The sequence below is a fragment of the Hemitrygon akajei genome, chromosome 29, assembly GCF_048418815.1.
Source record: "Hemitrygon akajei chromosome 29, sHemAka1.3, whole genome shotgun sequence".
NCBI lineage: Eukaryota > Metazoa > Chordata > Chondrichthyes > Myliobatiformes > Dasyatidae > Hemitrygon > Hemitrygon akajei.
In genome coordinates this window covers 14105441-14126857 of record NC_133152.1, presented here as the reverse complement: position 1 = coordinate 14126857, position 21417 = coordinate 14105441, and the positions used below count along the sequence as shown (strand labels likewise).

Genomic DNA, 21417 nt, shown 5'->3' with positions numbered 1-21417 from the left:
GAAAGAGTGGATTTGTCAGTGTCGGAATAAACATATATGGCAATTAAATGGTAAGCTGATCATGAAACAAGCAAAGATCTATCACAACAAACTGAGGGTTGAAGGTACTTGTAAATATTTCGCAGGCTAGTTGCAGAAATTTAAACACAGCGTTAATTTTTATGTGTCTGCTGATCACAATGAAGCAGCAGAATTCATTGACAAATTCAAGTTTAAGATTGTTGCTGATGAAAATCTAACACACTGAACAGCTGCATCAGTACATACGTGTGATGAACCTGTGTATGACAAAGACTGCCTACCAGTAGCACATAAGTTCAGAGTTGGAAATGATGGTGATCCCAAGCTCTTATATATTCCAAAATCTGAACATATCTGAAACACTTCTGGTCCCAAACTTTTCGGATAAAGGGTACACAACTTATATATCCAAAAATTACTCTTTCCCAATCTAGTATATGTTAAATTTCTGATTTTCTATTTATTCTTCAAGATATTTTTATTTTTAAGTGGTATTTTCCCCTCTACAGTGAACTCGGTTCTCATTAACAATGATGAATCCCTACATGGGAGATTACTACAAGATAGCATGAGTTTGGAGAACTGCTTGAACAGAGAAAAATCATCAGGCTACACAAAAGATTTTGAAGCATTCTCTCTTAATATTAAGCAATATATGGCTGGTGGTATAAAATATACTTTATATCCATAGCCTTAAAATTTCAATATGCTGTAAGAGTATTGGGAAAAAAGGACTGTCTGTTCTATAACCTAATGTATAAAGGAATATCAGATATGATTTTATGAAAATCACGAAATGAATCACGAAAAGCAGGTTTATTCCTTGATCTGGCTAAGTTAACTGTGCTCCAGTAGGATGCTATAATTATCCTGGACTACGGAAAAGAAATAAATATCATATAGCAATTCTCTTCACATCACTTCCCAGTGATTCATACTGTAATGTGTTCATCTGTAAGGCTAAGCTGTAATAGATAGTTGCAAACATAAGCAGATAGCTTGGTAACATGTTTTGAACAGAACATAAGGTAACAGTCTATCTTCATTTTCCTCTCCTTTTAAAAAACAGACCTTTTCCATTTATTCTTGCTCGCCATCCTACTAAGCACCCACTCCCTCAAACAACTCCATAAGAGCATAAGAAAAGGGAGAGGGTCTCAACTAATCAGCCCCTTGAGCCTGGTACACTATGCCTTAAGATCAAGGATGATTCAGTCTTTTTCTCACTCTCTCCCAGATCTCTCAATTCCCTGATAGCTTAAATGCCTGTCAATATCCACTTTGAATTTACAGGTATTCAGTAATTCCACCAGTACAGCTCTCGGGGGCAGATAATTCCAATATTCAGAACTCTCTAGAAAAGAATTTCACCTTCTATTTATATTACCTCATATTCCCTTTTGACATAGAAAGCAGTCATTTGGTTCATAAAATTTCAGAACAATTTTATGAATTCTATTCTCCCACCTATTTTCCTAGAACTTATTTTGTCTCCCATGCTCATTCGCTTTAGCCTTATTTTTCTATTACCCATGCACACCATTGGTAATTTACCTATCAAAGTTAATTCCTCCTCAGTTCTATCTGAAACAGACAACTCTTTATTCTTAAACTAAGCCCACCCTAGTTCTAGCCACCTTCATCAGAGATAACATCTTCTCAATATCTACCTTCTCAATCCCCTTAGAATCTTCTGTAGTCCATTATGCTTGTGCTTGTATAGTCTAATCTGCTCAAATTCTTTCTTCATATAACAACCCTTTTATCAACTCCTTTGCACAACCTCCAGTGTAAAACATCCTTCCTTAAATAGAATCACAAAACTAGACATAGCACTCTTGTTAGTAGTGACACCAGTATAAAGTTGCTTTAAAACTTTACAGTTTTTGTACTGTTTACCCCTTGTCAAGGTCAAAATTTTATTAGTGTTCATAATTATTTGTTGTACCTGCAGGCTGGGTTTTTGTGTTTCATGTTCTAGGATCTTCAAATCTATTGCATTCCAATATTTTGTTTTGTTGATCTATTGAAACAGCAATTTGCTTCTTCATTATTCCTTCCAGGGAGGATAAGCACACATTTTTCTGCACTATACTCCATCTGACAAATTCGTGGTCACTTATCTGTATTCCTTTGCTGGCCCCTTGTGCCCTCCTTATAACTTACTTATTATGTTATTAGCAAATTTGCTAAGTCTCTTCATCTATTAATATATATTGTTGAGGTCCCAGTACTGATCTGTGTGGCAATCTGTTACTTACTGATTTACGATCCAAAAAATTATCCCTTAGTTTGAAGATCTTTTTCATCTTTTAGCTTCTATGTTAATGTATTACCCTGTATATTGTTTTCATGAATGATAAATTTTAATGCCAAACCTTATTACTTACTGGAAATCCAAATACACTACATCTACCAGTCCTGCTCTGTCCATCTTAGTTGTTACATACTCAAAGATCTATAGCAAATTTGTGGAATAGTGCTGAAGGAGAAAGTTGTACTAAACTCACACTTAGCTGGATGCCCATTTGGTCAAAGTACTCAAAGACTGCTAGAATTAAAAGGAGCTGTGGCCAAGCATCTTTAGGACAGAACAACAGGAGAATAAAAACTGTAGAGAGAAAAATTAGTTTTTAAATTTGTAACAGTTATACAATCTTTAAAAGCATAAATTGTGACTGAAGATTTGTCTCCAAATTTCAGTAAGGCATAACCTGATGTTAACTATCAGTCATTTTGTCATTCACACAATGCATCCATACATGAAATACTTTGTAAATTATCTGTTCAAATCAAGCATATTTTTGGTGGCAAATGGAAATGAAGAAAAGGCCTTGGTCTCAACTTTCAGAGGATCACAGACAGTTGTCAGCATAAAGCTAAGTTTATTTGTATAGAATTGCAACTTCTTTCGATGAAAAATACTCTATAATTACTGTACATTATTGATATACTTGTTGATCCTGATTACTTTAACTAGGTGTAAATTTATTTTGCAGATGTCGTTGAATATTCTGATGGCTTTTATTAGTTCAATTTGGACATACACTTGACATTTAGCTGTCACCTACCACTGAAACGATAAACATGCCCAGGCTAAAACTCCTGGTGCCAATGTTGAACAGGCATGTTCTGCGTCATACAATTGCATGTTAATCAACCTCAAATCGTCCTTCAGTGGCGTCGTTGCTATTTTCCAACCATATTTGTGCCAAAATAACTTTAAAGCAATGTCTGTGCCAGCCTGCTCCTGGCGGGGGAAGGCCAGCCGGTAGGGCAGATCTGGCGAACTCACTTCCTGAATTCTGATGACTTGTCGAGGTCATAAATAGTCTGTAAATATACTTAGCTCGGCAGGACAAACTAATTTCATGAATTAAAAGACGAAGGAATTGCCAATTTATTTTTGATCACACTTCATCTGAAAGGAAGAAGGGACTAATGACTCAACTTTCTAAAACCAAACGCTTAGCCGCCCAACCAGAGGTTCGCAATCTCCTTTAAATATATTCTCGCAGTTACGGGATATATAAAGAACTCCAGCCAGCTCCTACCTGTTTAGTCTTCATTTTAGATTAAAAATTTGATGTCTGCTTCTTCCTGCGTTCTCGAAATCGCTCCAAAGTGGGTCACAAAAAGCATTGGAACTTTCGGCGCCGCTGAGCCTCAAGACAAAACATACTCAAGTCGCAACCCACTCGGCGAAGGGAAGGCCCGCTTCTCGTTCCAATTGGCTGAGCGGCATGTCTGTCATTTCAGTCAGAATTGATCGTCACCATCTTTGAGAAGGGCAGACGCGGAAAATGTCAAACGGTCGGCGAGCTTAAAAACTGGCACATGTTGCACACACGGAAAAGAAACAACGCCCGGGACTGTTGTGACAGATGTGTGCTATCCACATGTATGTGAAAGCACACAAAAAGATATAGGAATGGCTTGATACAGAATATTGTTAACGTACATATCTACTGCTTTGCATTCTTACTCTTGTCATTTGCGCAAGAACATTAAAGTTTCTAATGACAATTGTTCTATTGTCTCATATTTAGCTCCAGAAAGGTGCTATTTTGAGCATGTTTAAATTATGCTTGTGACTAATTAATGGGGGTAAACTGTAACATATTTAGAAAGACGCTGAACTTTGAAACATTTTTCTTTTGGGAATTTAGTAATGTGTGTTGTAAATATCCTTTCCTTTCTGAATTGACAGCCTGAATTTTTAAATCTAATTACTTAAGATTAAAATATTTGTTCTGTGAAACAACATTTAGATTTATTTTATATTAGAACCTAAGAAGTAGGAGCAAAAAGTCATATGACCCCGGAGCTCGCTCGGCTGTTCATAAAGATATCTAATTTGAATTTGACTTCATGTTCACTTTCTTCCTTGTTCCTTTTGACACACTTCCAGTCTGAAAATCTATCACAGTTTCTGTAAAGTTCTTAAGGAGTATGCCAAAGATCCAGACCTCTTTAAGAAAAGGCGTTCTTTCTCATCCATTTTATTCTGAAAATATCGGTCACTGCCAGGTTTCAGCATCCACCTTTTAATGTTGCAGTCTTACATGGCTCAGAAAGAGCTTTCATTTTGCAAGATCTAATGAGCATTAAACCAGCTTGCTCAATGTACTCTCATAAAACTGTCAGTTTGAGCCTTCAAGCTATAAGAACATTCTCTAACATTTATAATGCCTTTTGTCATTCATCTATTTTAGATATATGAACACATAATTGGTGGCTATTATTGCCAGGCTACACCTCTCCCCATCTTCTAAAGGCTGAAATGATTCTTTTGTTTTTAGTTTTTTTTTCAGTGCACCTCTCTGATTATTTTAGCCATTTCAAAGGTTCAAATGTTCATTTATTATCAAAGTATGTATCCATACATTTGTGAAACATTGGAACAGAATGCCCTTTCTGTGGGAAAACTGATTGTAAATCAGACACTAACAGATTAACTTCATGACAAAGTACTGGAATATGAGCACTTCATTTAGAATCAGTGACTTTGATTCTAAATGAGCCTTCATGGAGTTTTGAAAGGGAAGGGTTCAATTAGACTTGAAACTTCTCTGCCTGTGTTTGGCTGGATGCTAATCAGCATAGCTAACTAAACTTAAAATGGATATAGTCAAATTTCAATTAATGCAGATTTTGGGAGACTTAGACAACACAGACAATACCTGTTTATGCCTACATCCCGAGGATAATCTCTAAGCCACTTTTGACTCATTGACTGTGCAAAATTGCCTCCACTAAAAATGAATGATGATGAAAACTTGGAAAATGTGGACTTTTGCACAAAAGCAGATAGGCACAGCTCAGTAACGATATTATTCTGCGCCTCTTCATGGCAGGGGATTATTATTTGTACAGAGGAAATTATTTAAGAATGTTCTTTGAAGAAGTTAACATCTCTGTTCATCCATAGAAATCTATGGGCCAGGATAATCCAAAATGGGAAAAAAAGGGCATATGGAGTGAGCATTATAATCTCACACCAATGTATCAGCAACAACAGGAACTCTACTGGAATGGTAGAAATCGTGTACCATCTCCCAAACTACTGAGTAAACTACCCCAGTATCCCTTGCCCACATTCTCTCCTCCAGTGGTAATGTTCTTTTGGTTCCACATTGGCCTCATCAGCCACCTCAGATCCTTAAAATCTGCCTGCAGGATTTTGAACCGATACTGTTGGTACTGTTGGATCTGGAGATGTTTGATCCCGAGGATCTCCAGAGATCCAGAGTGTTATCAGAGCAAAAGGTGAACAAAGAACAAAGAAGCTGTAGTTGTGTTAAGCTAAACATAGATCCATTGATAAGAAACAACCTATGAGACAGGTTCAGTGGTGTGACACAAGCTGCAGAGAAACATCTAGAAAAATAAAGAATGAGCTATACAACAATCATAGAAAATTCACTGAACAATTAAACATAGATGATTATATAAAAATGTAAGCAAGCAAAAAAATAAGTTATATTACAAGAAAAATAATAGTACCAACATGAATAATAAAATCTGAATGTTCACTTATTTACTGATTACTTCAAACTTTGCACCAAGGAGGCAATATATTATCTATAGCAACACAGGCAAAATGCCAGAGGAATTCAGCAAGTCAGACAGCATATATGGAAAAAGGTAAACTGTCGACATTTCAGGCCGAGACCCAGGACTCGGCCGGAAATATTAACTGTTTACTCTTTTCTATAGATGCTGCTTTACCTGCTGAGTTCCTCCTGAACTTTGTATGTGTTGCTTTGGATTTCCAGCATCTGCAAATTTTCTCATGTTTGGAATATATTAAATGGGATTATTTTTGCATCCAGATGCTCCTCTAAAATCAGAACCCCTTTTGAGCATTATTTTCTTTACTTTTCTCTTTTGCCTTTGAACCATGTATCTGGTGTGCCCCTTCTTCCTTTTGCGTTGGACTTTGAATGCTCCCTTTCCCCCTTGTGAGATCAAATGCCAGGCTTCCTGGGGGCTGGGGGGGGGGGGGGTGGTGTAGGGAAGCATTTTTTTTTGAATAACGCTTTGACATGCAACATCCTTGAATCCATTCTTTCTTGCAACTCTACTCCTGTGACTGAATTCAGAATGTAGTATCTATCCATTATGGGAATTTGGCATCAAGGCATGCAAAATGATGTGGTTTACCCAATGAGCCACATTAGAGTAAATAGGGCCTCAGTGCCAGGTTTGCTGGGTTAGGAAAGGACACTGACATTGTTCACTTACCCTTCCAGTGGATTTGGAAGAATTGGGAGACAGCATTGTGGCATCTTTCCTGTGCATTTCAGTATGTACACTAAAACCATAATTTGACTACCTCAGGATTTTGGTGGTGAAGAACTGGCAGATTTTCTGTTATTGCACAACTATTTTAATTCACATTTTTAAGATGCTATACAGTAGTATATATTTCCCCTTGAACAATGTGAGTTTAAATGGAGAGGAAAGAAGTTACTGGAGACAGCTAGTCAAACAGTTTCTGTGGAAGGAAGAACAATTAACAGTTTGAGTCCAGGGAACTTGGGAAATGGATCCAGATGTGTTTGAAGTGTGTGCGTGTGTAAATAGGGCCCCAGAGAGCCAGACGATGAACCACTGGGAATTTTAAGCAATGCATAATGAATTATGGTAGTTCAAGCCAAGGAAGCATTTGGCAGGTGAGAGATCACTGCTGCCTGGTAAACCATGAACCTTGTTCCAAGTTTGGGGTCTTCATTTTCCAACTTTCTTTCCCTCTACCATCTAAAGGCAATGCTGCTCTTTGGCAGTTTTGTTTGTAACACTTTCCAAAATTCACTTCTAACATTTGAGAAATGGAATATACACATGGCCTGATTTTCAGACCAAGATGTCAAAAAGTTGAACATTTTAATACCAAGCTTTCATACTCCTGTTATTGAATGATGAGTAAGCTGCGAAGACCCAGAAGGCTGCAAAGTCCACAGACAAAAGACGAAGAGTTGCCCCCAAGGCTCATTATTGTGAACAGGAAAGCATAGACCAATAGGCGAGGGTTGGAGTGGGAGTGTGATGGAGAATTAGTGTAATGGAACAGGAAGCCCAGGGTGGCCTATGTGGACCCAGTCTGGGTACTTTGCTGAGCAGTCACTCATATCCCCAAGTTTGACCAAACCAGAGATACCCCTTGCAGTTTAACAAACTTCTTTTGTCTCCTTCCAGTTCTCACTACGTCTTCTATTTAAACCTTTAATCCGGCTTCTCTTTCCAAAGAGGCAGCTGAGTTTCCAGCATTTTCTGCTTTTGTTTCAGTCGCTGAGTATGTTCAAGACACGGACTTAAAAATGGTTAGCAACTCGTTGCTTCCAAATGTATATGCAATACGTGTAAGAAAGAGGCGCTGAGGCAAGAGGCCAAAGATTCTACTGAAGGGTGAGCCGACACCGATGGCAGCGGCAGGAATTCGTCTTCTGCCGAGCTACAGGGCCGAGTCCGTCTCCATGGCAACCCAAGCTCAGCGGCAGGCCAGACAATACCAAAGCAGGCATTCTTGGGGGTGGGCTCTACTCAATCAGACAGGCATTCTGCGGGATTTATACACCCTGCACCGCAGAGTTCAACAAGTGGTACTCACACTGACAAGAGGCTTCGGCACCGCGGTTGATGCCGTGAAGGCGGGCTGCGGCGATGGAATTGCAGCTTCGCTCTTAGCTGGGCCTGGCGTGGTCGGCTGGCGGCGGCCGGTAAAATGGCGGCGGCGTCTCAGTCCTGGCAGAGCTCGGGGAGCTTAGCCTCCCTGGGCATTCCTCCTCACCCCCAGCGTTATCAGGCGCTGCTCGGTGAGTCGGAGCCGTTTCAGCTCGTGTTGAAGTCGTTGGAGGGATTGTCATTCAGAGCGGTAAGCTGATGATATATAGACCGGGACAGTGAAATACTCACTCAGGTTGGATGTACTAGCACACAAACGACAGGCTGAATAGTCCTCGGTGCGAGATGCAAATTCATCAGCGGACTTGGGAATGCAGCCTCGCGGATTTTTACAGACACAGACGAGTGACAGGAGGTGGTTTAAGATGCTGCCAGCACAGTCCTGAACTGAAAAGAGTTGTTCTATAGTTGAGTTGGCCATCGTTTTTTCAAATCTCTGGGCTTTTGGGCTTTTTGATAATCGATGTACAGTAATAGATTTTTTAAAAATCGAGCTTTACAGTTTGTCTTTTGCCAATTATATTTAAACAGGAGTTTTTGCGTAATTTGAAATTTTAGATATTAGATTTTGGTCATGAGCAAATACATATTTCAGAATCCGGTTTATCATCACCGGCACGTGTCGTGAAATTTGTTAACTTAGCAGCAGCAGTTCAATGCAATACATAATATAGAAGAAGAAAAAATGATATTATAATAAATAAGTAAATCAATTACAGTATATGCGTATTGAATGGATTAAAATCATGCAAAAACAGAAATAATAAATATTTTTAAAAGTGAGATAGTGTTCATGGGTTCAATGTCTATTTAGGAATCTGATGGCAGAGGGGAAGAAGCTGTTCCTGAATTGCCGAGTGTATGCCTTCAGGCTTCTGTACCTCCTATCAGATGGTAACAGTGAGAAAAGGGCATGCCCTGGGTGCTGGAGGTCCTTAATAATGGATGCTGCCTTTCTGAGACACCGCTCCTTGAAGGTGTCATGGGTACCTTGTAGGCTAGTGCCCAAGATAAATTTACAACCCTCTGCTAATTCTTTCGGTCCTGTGCAGTAGCTACTACCTTCCCCCCCCCCCCCCCCCCCCCCCCCGCCACCAGACAGTGATGCAGCCTGTCAGAATGCTCTCCATGGTATATCTATAGAAGTTTTTGAGTGTATTTGTTGACATATCAAATCTCTTCAAACTCCTAGTGAAGTATAGCCACTGTCTTGCCTTCTTTATAACTGCATTGATATGTTGGGACCAGGTTAGATCCTCAGAGATCTTGACACCCAGGAATATGAAACTGTTCACTCTCTCAACTTCTGATCCCTCTGAGGATTGGTATGTGTTCCTTTGTTTACCCTTCCTGAAGTCCTCAATCAGCTCTTTCGTCTTACTGATGTTAAGTGCAAGGTTGTTGCTGCGACACCACTCCTCTAGTTGGCACATTTTGCTCCTGTATTCCCTCTTGTCTCCACCTGAGATTCTACCAACAGTGGTTGTATCATTAGCAAATTTATAGAAGGTATTTGAGCTATGCCTAGTCACACAGTCATGGCATAGAGAGAGTAGAGTAGTGGTCTAAGCACACACCCCTGAGGTGCACCAGTGTTGATCATCAGTGAGGAGGAAATTTTATCACTAATCCGCACAGATTGTAGTCTTCTGGTTAGGAAGTTGAATATCCAATTGGAGAGGGAGGTATAGAGGCCCAGGTTGTATAACTTCCCAATCAGGATTGTGGGAATGATGGTATTAAATACTGAGCTACAGTCAGTAAACAGCATCCTGATATAGGTGTTTGTATTGTCCAGGTGGTCTAAGGCTGTGTGAAGAGCCATTGAGATTGTATCTGCCGTTGACCTATTGTGGTAATGGGCAAATAGCAATGGATCCAGGTCCTTGCTGGGACAGGAGTTCAGTCTAGTCATGACCAACATCTCAAAGCATTTCATCACTATAGAATGTGAGTGCTACCTGGCAATAGTCATTAAGGCAGCTCACATTATTCTTAGGCATTGGTATAATTGTTGCCTTTTTGAAGCAAGTGGGAATTCCCACCCGTAGCAGTGAGCAGTTGAAAATGTCCTCGAATACTCCCACCAGTTGGTTGGCACAGGTTTTCAGAGCCTTACCAGGTTCTCCATCAGGACCTTCCACCTTGTGAGGGTTCACCCTCTTTAAATACAGCCTGTCATCGGCCTCTGAAACATTGATCACAGGGTCATCAGGTGCAGCAGGGATCTTCACAGCTGTAGTTATATTCTCCTTTTCAAAGTGAGCATAGAAGGTGTTGAGTTCATCTGGTAGTGAAGCATCACTGCAATTCATGCTATTGAGTTTCACTTTGTAGGAAGTAAATTTGCAATCTGTTCAAAAGTTTATGGACAATTGTTTGAATATAAGATATTAGAATTGTTTACCTTTTAGTCATTCCCCCCCCCCCCCCAGTGCTTTTCATTCAAATGTGGAGGTGACCCCTGCATACCAAGTGAAGCATTTTATTCTTTTCTTGGCCTCAGATACCTGTTAAAGGGGACATTATTTCCATATCTGTTGAAATAGTAACTATGTGGTACCCATAAATGTCAGTTGATGGATAATAGGAATATTGAGGAGTTTCATTTCTCTCCACTCTCTACCTTAGTAACCTAAGAATACAGAGGCAAATGGTCAAGACAGTAGAAATCTATAACTTTTTGTAAATTCATTTGAAACATTTGTGTATAGGATGGATTTGCCAGTAATGGGAAGTTCCTGAAGTTTTTAGTCACTGTTGAATGAAAGTGTAAGCTTGGATTTCCTGCAGACTTCGTGGAATGTGGTGACTTGTAACAGACAAGTTCAAGTTCAAATAAAGTTGATTGTCACAGGCATACATGCCAAGGGTATAAATAACATAAAAAATTAGCTTTTTTTCCCTGCAGCAGCACAGTACATTACAAGTATGACAAACATAAAGTAAATAAACTTAAATGAACATATTATTCATTCAGGAACAGCTTCTTCCCAGCTGCCTCAGATTCTCAATGGACAATGAACCCGTGGACACTATCTCACCAATACCTTTTTTTTTGCACTACTTCATTTAACTATTTGAAAGTATGTATAGTGTAAATCAGTTTTTATTATTATGTATTGCATTGTACTGGTGCCGCAAAAATAACAAATTCCACTACATATGCTGGTGATAATTAACCTGATTCTGAATACATAACCCACAATAATATAATCGCAAATAGCATAATGCCAGAGCAGGTTGAGAGAAATATGATCTGAGGTATAACTAGGGTTTTTCAGGTTGGTTCAAGAACCTGATGGCAGGTGGAAGGAAGCGGGATTGAACCTTGGTATATGACATAAAGCTCTTTTATCTCCTGCCTGAAGAGACCATGCCCTGGATAGTGGGTGTCATTGATGATGGATGTGCCATCCTGAGCTTCTTGAGTAAGGGCTCCAAACCTTTTTTATGCGATGGACCCCTGCTCTTGAGGGTTCTCAGTGCTGGGGAAATCTATACCTATGATGGAACTGCTGAGCCCACTACTCTCTCTATAGCTTCTTGCATTCCTCTGCACTCTAGTTCTCATTCTCGGCTGTGGTGCAAACTGAATACTTCCCGCGATATCTCTGAAAAAGTTTGTCAGAGTCCTCAGTAATATTGATTATTTCCTTGAACTTCAAAGAAAGGAAAGGTTTTGGCATATGAGAGAGTCTGTAAAAGCTAGCACAGACATTGAGCAAGAAAGTCAAAATGCTGGAAGAGTTCACTCAGGCAGGATGGAAATTAGCAGTTGATGTTTAGTGTTGAGACCCTTCATTCGGCTAAAATCATGATGAAGGATCTTGGCCAGACATACTGGGTCATCATGGTTTCTTCTCTGAGCAGGGCCAAAGATTTATCCTCCAAAATGAAGGCAGCAACTTGACCCTTCATTTGTTTTACAGAAATTTGTCTTTACGGAACTAACAAATAACTAGCAAAAATTTAAGATGCAGAATAAAGTTTGCTATTATTGAATTTATGCGGGGGGGGGGAGCTCAAAATGAAAAAGAAATAAAATGTCGTTGATTTTAGTTTTTAGTCACTCATTACTGTGGAGCAGTAAGAAATGGATACAGTATCATAGCTTTGAGCTGTCACTAATAGCCAAGTTCTGCCTTCGCCGCATCCTCTCCAGTCTGAGGATATCGGAGCAGACTGCAGTGCTGTATAGTATTCTTCATTTGTGAAGCACTTTCTGTGAAGTGCAGCATTGTTGGGGGATGCAATAGCCATGGTCATGGTCTGACTTTTGCTCCACTTCCACTAAGTTACTGTGCTTTAATTCATTGCCCCTTTGAATTCCTTATACACCATATTTCTCCTATGAACTCACTTCTCACACCTCATCCCCTTCCCTGATACCGCCACTTCCTCAACCCTTTCCTAATGTGATTGCCAACCCCAGTCATATCCAAAGCTTATTGCCCCATAGTATTGAGCAACTAAAATAAAAAATTGACAGAAGACACAATGATGAAGGGTCACTGACTGAAATGTTGACTGTTTATTCACTTTCATTGATTCTGCTTGACTTGCTGAGTTCCTCCAGCATTTTGTGTGTTTTTTTTGTCTGCATCTGCAGATTTTCTCATGCTTGTTAAAAATTGACAAAATTTGTTGTTGCTTTCATGTGACCTTGTCTATTCCTGGAGACTAATGTTGGATTTAAACTGTATTTATTTTTTCTGATGTTGGCCATATCAAAAATGGTGATGAATCAGCTTATAGGAGCGAGATTGAAAGTTTGGTTGAGTGGTGCCACAACAACAGCCTCTTTCAAAACGTCAGCAAAACCCAAGAACTGTAGATTAACTTCAGGAGGAACAAGCCAGGTGTCCTTGAGCCCACCCTCATCAGGGAAACAGAGTGGAGGGGTGAATAGCTTTAAATTCCTTGGTGTTAACTTATCAGAAGATCTGATCTGTGACCAGCACATAAGTGTCATCACAAAGAAGCTGCTCGCACCTTTACTTTCTTCCAAGTTTGAGTAGATTTGGCATGTCACCAAAAACTTTGACAAATTCTATAAATGTACGGTGGAGAATACCCTAACTGGTTACACCACAGCCTGGCATGGAATCATCAATGCCCAGGAATGGAAAAGGCTACAGAAAGTGGTGGATAAGCAGTCCATCACAGGCAACGTCCAACCCACCATTGAGCACGTATAAATGCCACTAGAAAGCAGTGTCCAACACTAAAGACCCCTAGCATCTAGACCGTGCCCTCCTCTCACTACTACCATTGGGGAGGATGTACAGAAGCCTTGGGTCACACACCACCATGTTTAGGAACAGTCATTATCCTACAGCTGTCAGGCTCCTGAATTGGCATGATAACTTCATTCACCACTACTCAGAACTAATTCTATGATCTACAAACTCACTTCCGAGGACTTCACAATTCATTTTCTCAGTATATTGTTATTTCCTCAGTTTGCCTTCTTTAGCAGATTGGTGTTTGTCAGTCTTAGTTTATCTATAGGTATAATTTTTCATGAAATTATATTACTTTTTCCTGTAAAAAAAATGAATCAGAAGGTAGTATATGAACTTTGATAATAAATTTACTTTGTACTGCTATAATTGGACTAGACCAAGATCATCACTGTAAACAGTGACTCGTGTGAATATTCTTGGTGGTGCTAATCTGTATACAGTTTTTACCATTATTATCACTGAATGTAGGCCAGCTGGTGGCGCAGTGACATCAGCGCCGGATTCCGGAGTGAAGGTTCCCGAGTTTGAATCCAGTCGAGCCACTTCCATCCGTGCCGGGTTGAGTGTTGAGCTCGCAACTTGGCCTTGTAAAAAATAAAACAAACAACTGTGAGAAGGACATGGGTGACAACTCACAGAATCTTTCCCCCAAGAGAACCACTTGAAAAAAAAAGTGGTCGCCGAGGCTCTGGCAGAGTATGGCACACAAAAAAAAATCACTGAATATCCAGTGTTCAGTCACAAAGCAAAGAAGAAAAAAATATAAGCCAAGTGAAGGCAATGGCACAAGCTTTTACTATCTAAATACTGATGTGTAAGTCAGGTGTGTGAGGATTTCGAAATCTCATCAAATGTTGCATGCTCTCTTAACTGTCTAGCTGGCACGGCTGCTTGTGGATAGAAAAAAAATCATTTGCTGCTTCATTTGGCAGTTAAGATGATCATTATATATCTTTTTATTAGGGTGGGGTTTAAAGAATCAAAGAGTTCCCCTGTACCAACAAAATATTTGCATGTGCCATCTATTCATAATTATTATTCATCTTTTGGCTGATAGGACCAAGTGAAACATTTCTAAGTTTTCTAATGACACCAAGTATGTGAAGGGGAATGTGAATAATTATGAGGCTCAGGTACTTAATCAAATTAGAGCGGGCAACAACATGGCAGGTTGAGTACAAAGTAGTGAAAAAGTAAGGTTATCGTTGCAGTAGAGTGAGGGGTAAAAAACAAATTCAGAATACTTGAGAGATTAGGAAGTGACGAATACACCTGATTGTATTTGTAGTCAAGTCAAAGAAGCCAACACGAAGGTGCAGCAGGTAGTTTGGAAGACCCATGCTAATATGTCGGCCTTTTTAAACAGAAGATTGAAGTATAAATGTAAAGCAGCCTTGCTTTCATTTACAAAAGAGATTCTGCAGATGCTGGAAATCCAGAGCAACATATGCAAAATGCTAGAGGAACTCAGCAGGTCAGACTACATCAATGGAAATGAATAAACAGTTGACTTATCAGTCTGAGGCCCTTCTTCAGGGCAGGAAAGGAAGGGGGACCAGCTAAAAGATGATAGGTGTGTGGAAAAAGGTGAAGTGCTGGAGAAAAAGGAATCTGAGAGGTGAGGAGAGTGGACTATGGGGGAAAAGGAAGGTGGAGGTGATAGGCAGGTGAGGAAAAGTAAGAGGCCAGGGTGGGGAATTGAGTTAAGGGGGGGGGGGAAATTACCAGAAGTTAGAGAAATTGATGTTCATGCTATCAGGTTGGAGGCTACTTAGATGCAATATGAGGTGTTGCTCTTCCACCTTGTAAGTGGCCTCATCATAACAAAATAGGGGGCAATGGACCGACATGGCCCATTGGGAATGGGATTGGAGTGGGAATTAAAATGGTTGGGCACTGGGAAATTCTGCTTTTGGTAGGTAGAACAGAAATACTTGAAAAATCCCTGAATTTACGTTAGGTCTCACTAATGTAGAGGAGCCATGTCAGGGGCACTGGGTGTAATCGACGACTCCAACAGATTCACAGGTGAAATGTTGCCTGACCTGGAATGATTGTTTGAAGCCCTGAATGGAGGTAAGGCAGGAAGTTAAATGGGCAAGTGAAGTATTTCTGTCGCTTACAGGGATATGTGCCAGGAAGGAGATTAGTGGGAAGGACTGAATGGACAGAAGAATCACGAAGGAAGTGATCCGTGGAGAATGGGGTGGGGGGGGAAGCAACACACACAAAATACTGGAGGACCTCAGCAGGCCAGGCAGCATCTATAGAAAAAAAAGTACAGTTAACTTTTTGGGCTGAAACCCTTCAGCAGGAATGGGGGGGGGGGGGGTGGTGGATGTAAAGATGTAATTAAATGCTTTCATTTTACAGGCTTGATGAGACCACACTTTGTTTCAAGGTGGTGCTCTCAAACTTTTTCTATCAGGAAAATCAGGAATCTTCAAAGGTTGGGAATGTTACTTTATCATCCTTCTTGGACTGTGTTCTTTAAAAAATTCTGTAGCTGTTTTACACAATGGTCTGTCCTGTATTTTGAGCATATATTTTTGATTTTACTGTACTGGCAATTAGAAACCTACCTAGAGGGTTTACTGAAAATAAAACCTCCATAGGTTGTTGTTTAACATTTTTTTTCCCCTAAAATCTTCTGCAAGTATGTCACATTTATCTGAATAATTAAAAAAAAACCCTTGTTAACATAGAATTGGAGAAACATCCTGCTGTTATTAGTTCATTTTGTCTATGGACAATTGTTCCATGGAACCTAGTAACAGAAACACTACTAGCCCAGTGGTTTACTGACAAAATAGACTTTACTGCTCTCCCAAGACTATTACAAAAGGTATTGTATTTTGTTAAGTTTTTCTAAATTACAGTTTCAAACAGTGATAACACAGTGGTCAGGTAGTTACGTGCATGAGGTAATTTTTTTAAAACTACAGCCACGCCTCAAATGAGCTATGGAGCAAATGTATTGATTCCTTTAGAATCAGGGGTTCCCAATGCTGTGTCCGCAGATCCCTTGCTTAATGGTATTGGTCCATGGCATAAAAAAGGTTGGGAACCCCTGCTTTAGGTATTTGCCAAACTCTTAGAAGTTAGTAGATTACTTTGGATAGGCTGTGTTATTCTAGACTTTCAGGCAGTTACAGTCTCCAGCAGTTCTATATGGACACTCATTCTGGAGGAATGGGCGCATTGCCAAGTTTCATCTTTATTAAATGTTGTGAAACCCCTTTTTGCTGGGCGTCCCTAGAAATTGTCTTAAATTCTTCCACTTTATGAATGCTGCTCTGTTGTAGAGAGTTATTGCATCAGACATCCAAAACTGATTTTAATGTAGAAGATTGTCACTATTTAGATAAGTTGCACTGGAAATGACATGTACTGTATAAATCTTCTTTGCATTGGGCTGGAAACAGTGTTTTAAGACCACTTGTGCCCTCCTAAAGCAATTTGTGAAGGCTTTTTAAAAAAGAAATGCTGTCTATTAGCTAGGAAGATAAAATACTATTTTCACATAATAACAATGATTTTTGAGGAGCCTTTGGACTGTATCCTTTCTTGGTAATAGTGATAGAGAATTCTATTCACACGATTCCCACAAAAAATTGTTTGCATTTGAAAATTGGCTTAATCTTGAGTATAACAATTTTGACCACATTTCTTGGTGTCTCTGCATTTGTCAGGTAACTCAGCTGCTGACTTTGGTAAGAGTTTTGTTTGCCTTTGTACTTTTTTTTGGCATAGAGCTTCACTAAATAACGTCTGGTAAATTAATACTCAAAATCTGTCTGAAGTGTGAGTTTTCAACCTTGTTGATCTGAAAGAAATGAGGGTTTTATTTTTCACAAAACAATCCCACTTTTCCTGGAATCATGCTATTAAAAGTCAGCATCCAAAAATGCATCATTCTTTGTCCTTGGTGAGGTCTGTATCTTGCGACCTGAAATACATATCATGTGAGTCTTTCAGCTTTTCCCATAGATGTCAGTGTCGCTTTATAAGTTTCTCCAGATCTCCTGGCTTGTTACTTGTAACATAGAAACATAGAAAATAGGTGCAGGAGTAGGCTATTCGGCCCTTCGAGCCTGCACCGCCATTCAGTATGATCATGGCTGATCATCCGACTCAGAACCCTGTACCTACTTTCTCTCCATACCCCCTGATCCCTTTAGCCACAAGGGCCATATCTAACTTCCTCTTAAATATAGCCAATGAACTGGCCTCAACTGTTTCCTGTGGCAGAGAATTCCACAGATTCACCACTCTCTGTGTGAAGAAGTTTTTCCTCGTCTTGGTCCTAAAAGGCTTCCCCTTTATCCTTAAACTGTGACCCCTCGTTCTGGACTTCCCCAACATCGGAAACAATCTTCCTGCATCTAGCCTGTCCAATCCCTTTAGAATTTTATACGTTTCAATAAGATCCCCCCTCAATCTTCTAAATTCCAGTGAGTACAAGCCCAGTCGATCCAGTCTTTCTTCATATGAAAGTCCTGCCATCCCAGGAATCAATCTGGTGAACCTTCTCTGTACTCCCTCTATGACAAGAATGTCTTTCCTCAGATTAGGGGACCAAAACTGCACACAATATTCTAGGTGTGGTCTCACCAAGGCCTTGTACAACTGCAGTAGAACCTCCCTGCTCCTGTACTCAAATCCTTTTGCTATGAATGCCAACATACCATTTGCATTTTTCACCACCTGCTGTACCTGCATGCCCACCTTCGATGACTGGTGTACAATGACACCCAGGTCTCGTTGCACCTCCCCTTTTCCTAATCGGCCACCGTTCAGATAATAATCTGTTTTCCTGTTCTTGCAACCAAAGTGGATAACCTCACATTTATCCACATTAAATTGCATCTGCCATGAATTTGCCCACTCACCTAACCTATCCAAGTCACCCTGCATCCTCTTAGCATCCTCCTCATAGCTAACACTGCCACCCAGCTTCATGTCATCCACAAACTTGGAGATGCTGCAGTTAATTCCTTCGTCTAAATCATTAATATATATTGTAAACAACTGGGGTCCCAGCACTGAGCCTTGCGGTACGCCACTAGTCACCGCCTGCCATTCTGAAAAGGTCCCGTTTACTCCCACTCTTTGCTTCCTGTCTGCCAACCAATTCTCTATCCACATCAATATCATACCCCCAATACCGTGTGCTTTAAGTTTGCACACTAATCTCCTGTGTGGGACCTTGTCATAAGCCTTTTGAAAATCTAAATATACCACATCCACTGGCTGTCCCCTATCCACTCTACTAGTTACATCTTCAAAAAATTATATAACATTCGTCAGACATGATTTTCCTTTCACAAATCCATGCTGACTTTGTCCGATGATTTCACCTCTTTCCAAATGTGCTGTTATCACATCTTTGATAACCAACTCTAGCATTTTCCCCACCACCGATGTCAGACTAACCAGTCTATAATTCCCCGGTTTCTCTCCCTCCTTTTTTAAAAAGTGGGGTTACGTTAGCCACCCTCCAATCCTCAGGAACTAATCCAGAATCTAAGGAGTTTTGAAAAATTATCACTAATGCATTCACTATTTCTTGGGCTACTTCCTTAAGCACTCTGGGATGCAGACCATCTGGCCCTGGGGATTTATCTGCCTTTAATCCCTTCAATTTACCTAACACCACTTCCCTACTAACATGTATTTCCCTCAGTTCCTCCATCTCACTAGACCCTCGGTCCCTTACTATTTCCAGAAGATTATTTATGTCCTCCTTAGTGAAGACAGAACCAAAGTAGTTATTCAATTGGTCTGCCATGTCTTTGTTCCCTATGATCAATTCACCTGTTTCTGACTGTAAAGGACCTACATTTGTCTTGACCAATCTTTTTCGTTTCACATATCTATAAAAGCTTTTACAGTCAGTTTTTATGTTCCCTGCCAGCTTTCTCTCATAATCTTTTTTCCCTTTCCTAATTAAGCCCTTTGTCCTCCTCTGCTGGTCTCTGAATTTCTCCCAGTCCTCAGGTGTGCCGCTTTTTTTTTGCTAATTTATATGTTTCTTCTTTGGACTTGATACTATCCCTAATTTCCCTTGTCAGCCACGGGTGCACTACCTTCCCTGGTTTATTCTTTTGCCAAACTGGGATGAACAATTGTTGTAGTTCATCCATACGATCTATAAATGATTGCCGTTGCATATCCACCGTCAACCCTTTAAGTATCATTTGCCAGTCTATCTTAGCTAATTCACGTCTCATACCTTCAAAGTTACCCTTCTTTAAGTTCAGAACCTTTGTTTCTGAATTAACTATGTCACTCTCCATCTTAATGAAGAATTCCACAAATATTATGGTCACTCTTACCCAAGGGGCCTCGCACGACAAGATTGCTAACTAACCCTTCCTCATAGCTTAATACCCAATCTAGAATGGCCTGCTCTTTAGTTGGTTCCTCGACATCTTGGTTCAGAAAACCATCCTGCATACATTCCAAGAAATCCTCTTCCTCAGCACCCTTACCAATTTGGTTCACCCAATCTATATGTAGATTGAAGTCACCCATTATAACTACTGTTCCTTTATTGCACGCATTTCTAATCTCCTGTTTAATGCCATCCCCAACCTCACTACTACTGTTAGGTGGCCTGTACACAATTCACACCAGCATTTTCTGCCCCTTAGTGTTATGCAGCTCTACCCATATCGATTCCACATCCTCCAGGCTAATGTCCTTTCTTTCTATTGCGTTAATGTCCGCTCTAACCAGCAATGCTACCCCACCTCCTTTTCTTTCCTGTCTATCCCTCCTGAATATTGAATATCCCTGGATGTTGAGCTCCCATCCTTGGTCACCCTGGAGCCATGTCTCTGTGATCCCAACTATATCATATTCATTAATAACTATCTGCACATTCAATTTATCCACCTTGTTACGAATGCTATTCTCATTGACACACAAAGCCTTCAGACTTGTCTTTACAACACTCTTAGCCCTTATACAATTATGTTGAAAAGTGGCTTTTTTTGCTTTTTGCCCTGGATTTGCCTGTCTCTCACTTTTACTTTTCACCTTACTACTTTTTGCTTCTACCCTCATTTTACACCCCTCTGTCTCTCTGCACTTGTTCCCATAGCCCTGCCACATTAGTTTAAAGCCTCCTGAACAGCAGTAGCAAACGCTCCCCCTAGGACATTGGTTCCAGTCCAGCCCAGGTGCAGACCGTCCTGTTTATACCGGTCCCACCTCCCCCAGAACTGGTTCCAATGCCCCAGAAATTTGAATCCCTCCCCCTTGCACCATTTTTCAAGTCACGTATTCATCTGAAATATCCTCCTATTTCTACTCTGACTAGCACGTGGCACTGGTAGTAATCCAGAGATTATTACCTTTGTGGTCCTACTTTTTAGTTTGTCTCCTAACTCCCTAAATTCATCTTGTAGGACCTCATCCCGTCTTTTACCTATATCGTTGGTACCTATGTGCACCACGACCACTGGCTGTTCACCCTCCCATTTCAGAATGTCCTGCAGCCACTCAGAGACATCCTTGACTCTTGCACCAGGGAGGCAACATACCATCCTGGAGTCTCGCTTGCGGCCGCAGAAATGCCTATCTATTCCCCTTACAATCGAATCCCCTGTCACTATAGCTCTCCCACTCCTTGTCCTTCCCTCCTGTGCCACAGAGCCACCCATGGTGCAATGAACTCGGCTGCTGCTGCCTTCCCCTGATGAGACATCTCCCCCAACAGTATCCAAAACAGTATATCTGTTTAGGAGGGAGATGACCTCAGGGGTCTCCTGCACTACCTGCCTACTGCTACACTGTCTAGTGGCCACCCCTTCCCTTTCTGCCTGTGAAGCCTTTACCTGCGGTGTGGCCAACTCACTGAACGTGCTATTTACGACTTTCTCAGCATTGCGGATGCTCCAGCATGAATCCAATCGCAGCTCCAGACGCTCAATGTGGTCTGCCAGAAACTGCA

General features: G+C 40.5%; 2 protein-coding genes across 4 annotated transcripts in view; one reads left to right on the top strand and one right to left on the bottom strand.

The window, feature by feature from the left end:
• Positions 1 to 3767, bottom strand: part of c29h1orf174 (chromosome 29 C1orf174 homolog) — a 35547-nt gene extending 31780 nt beyond the window's left edge. The window contains exons 1-2 of one of the 3 annotated variants that reach the window (XM_073031689.1): positions 3576 to 3767; positions 2532 to 2632 (exon numbers count right to left, since the gene is read on the bottom strand). In XM_073031689.1, coding sequence (XP_072887790.1) covers positions 2532 to 2549 — 18 coding nt within the window. In that variant the 5' untranslated portion in view covers positions 2550 to 2632; positions 3576 to 3767. The remainder of the gene's footprint in view (positions 1 to 2531; positions 2633 to 3575) is intronic. The other 2 variants (XM_073031686.1, XM_073031687.1) reach the window with 2 other exon arrangements.
• A 4264-nt stretch (positions 3768 to 8031) lies between these two features.
• The window catches only part of nphp4 (nephronophthisis 4), a 381887-nt gene continuing 368501 nt past the window's right edge, over positions 8032 to 21417 (top strand). The window contains exon 1 of the mRNA XM_073031685.1: positions 8032 to 8398. Within this exon, the coding sequence (XP_072887786.1) occupies positions 8249 to 8398 (150 nt within the window). The 5' untranslated portion in view covers positions 8032 to 8248. The remainder of the gene's footprint in view (positions 8399 to 21417) is intronic.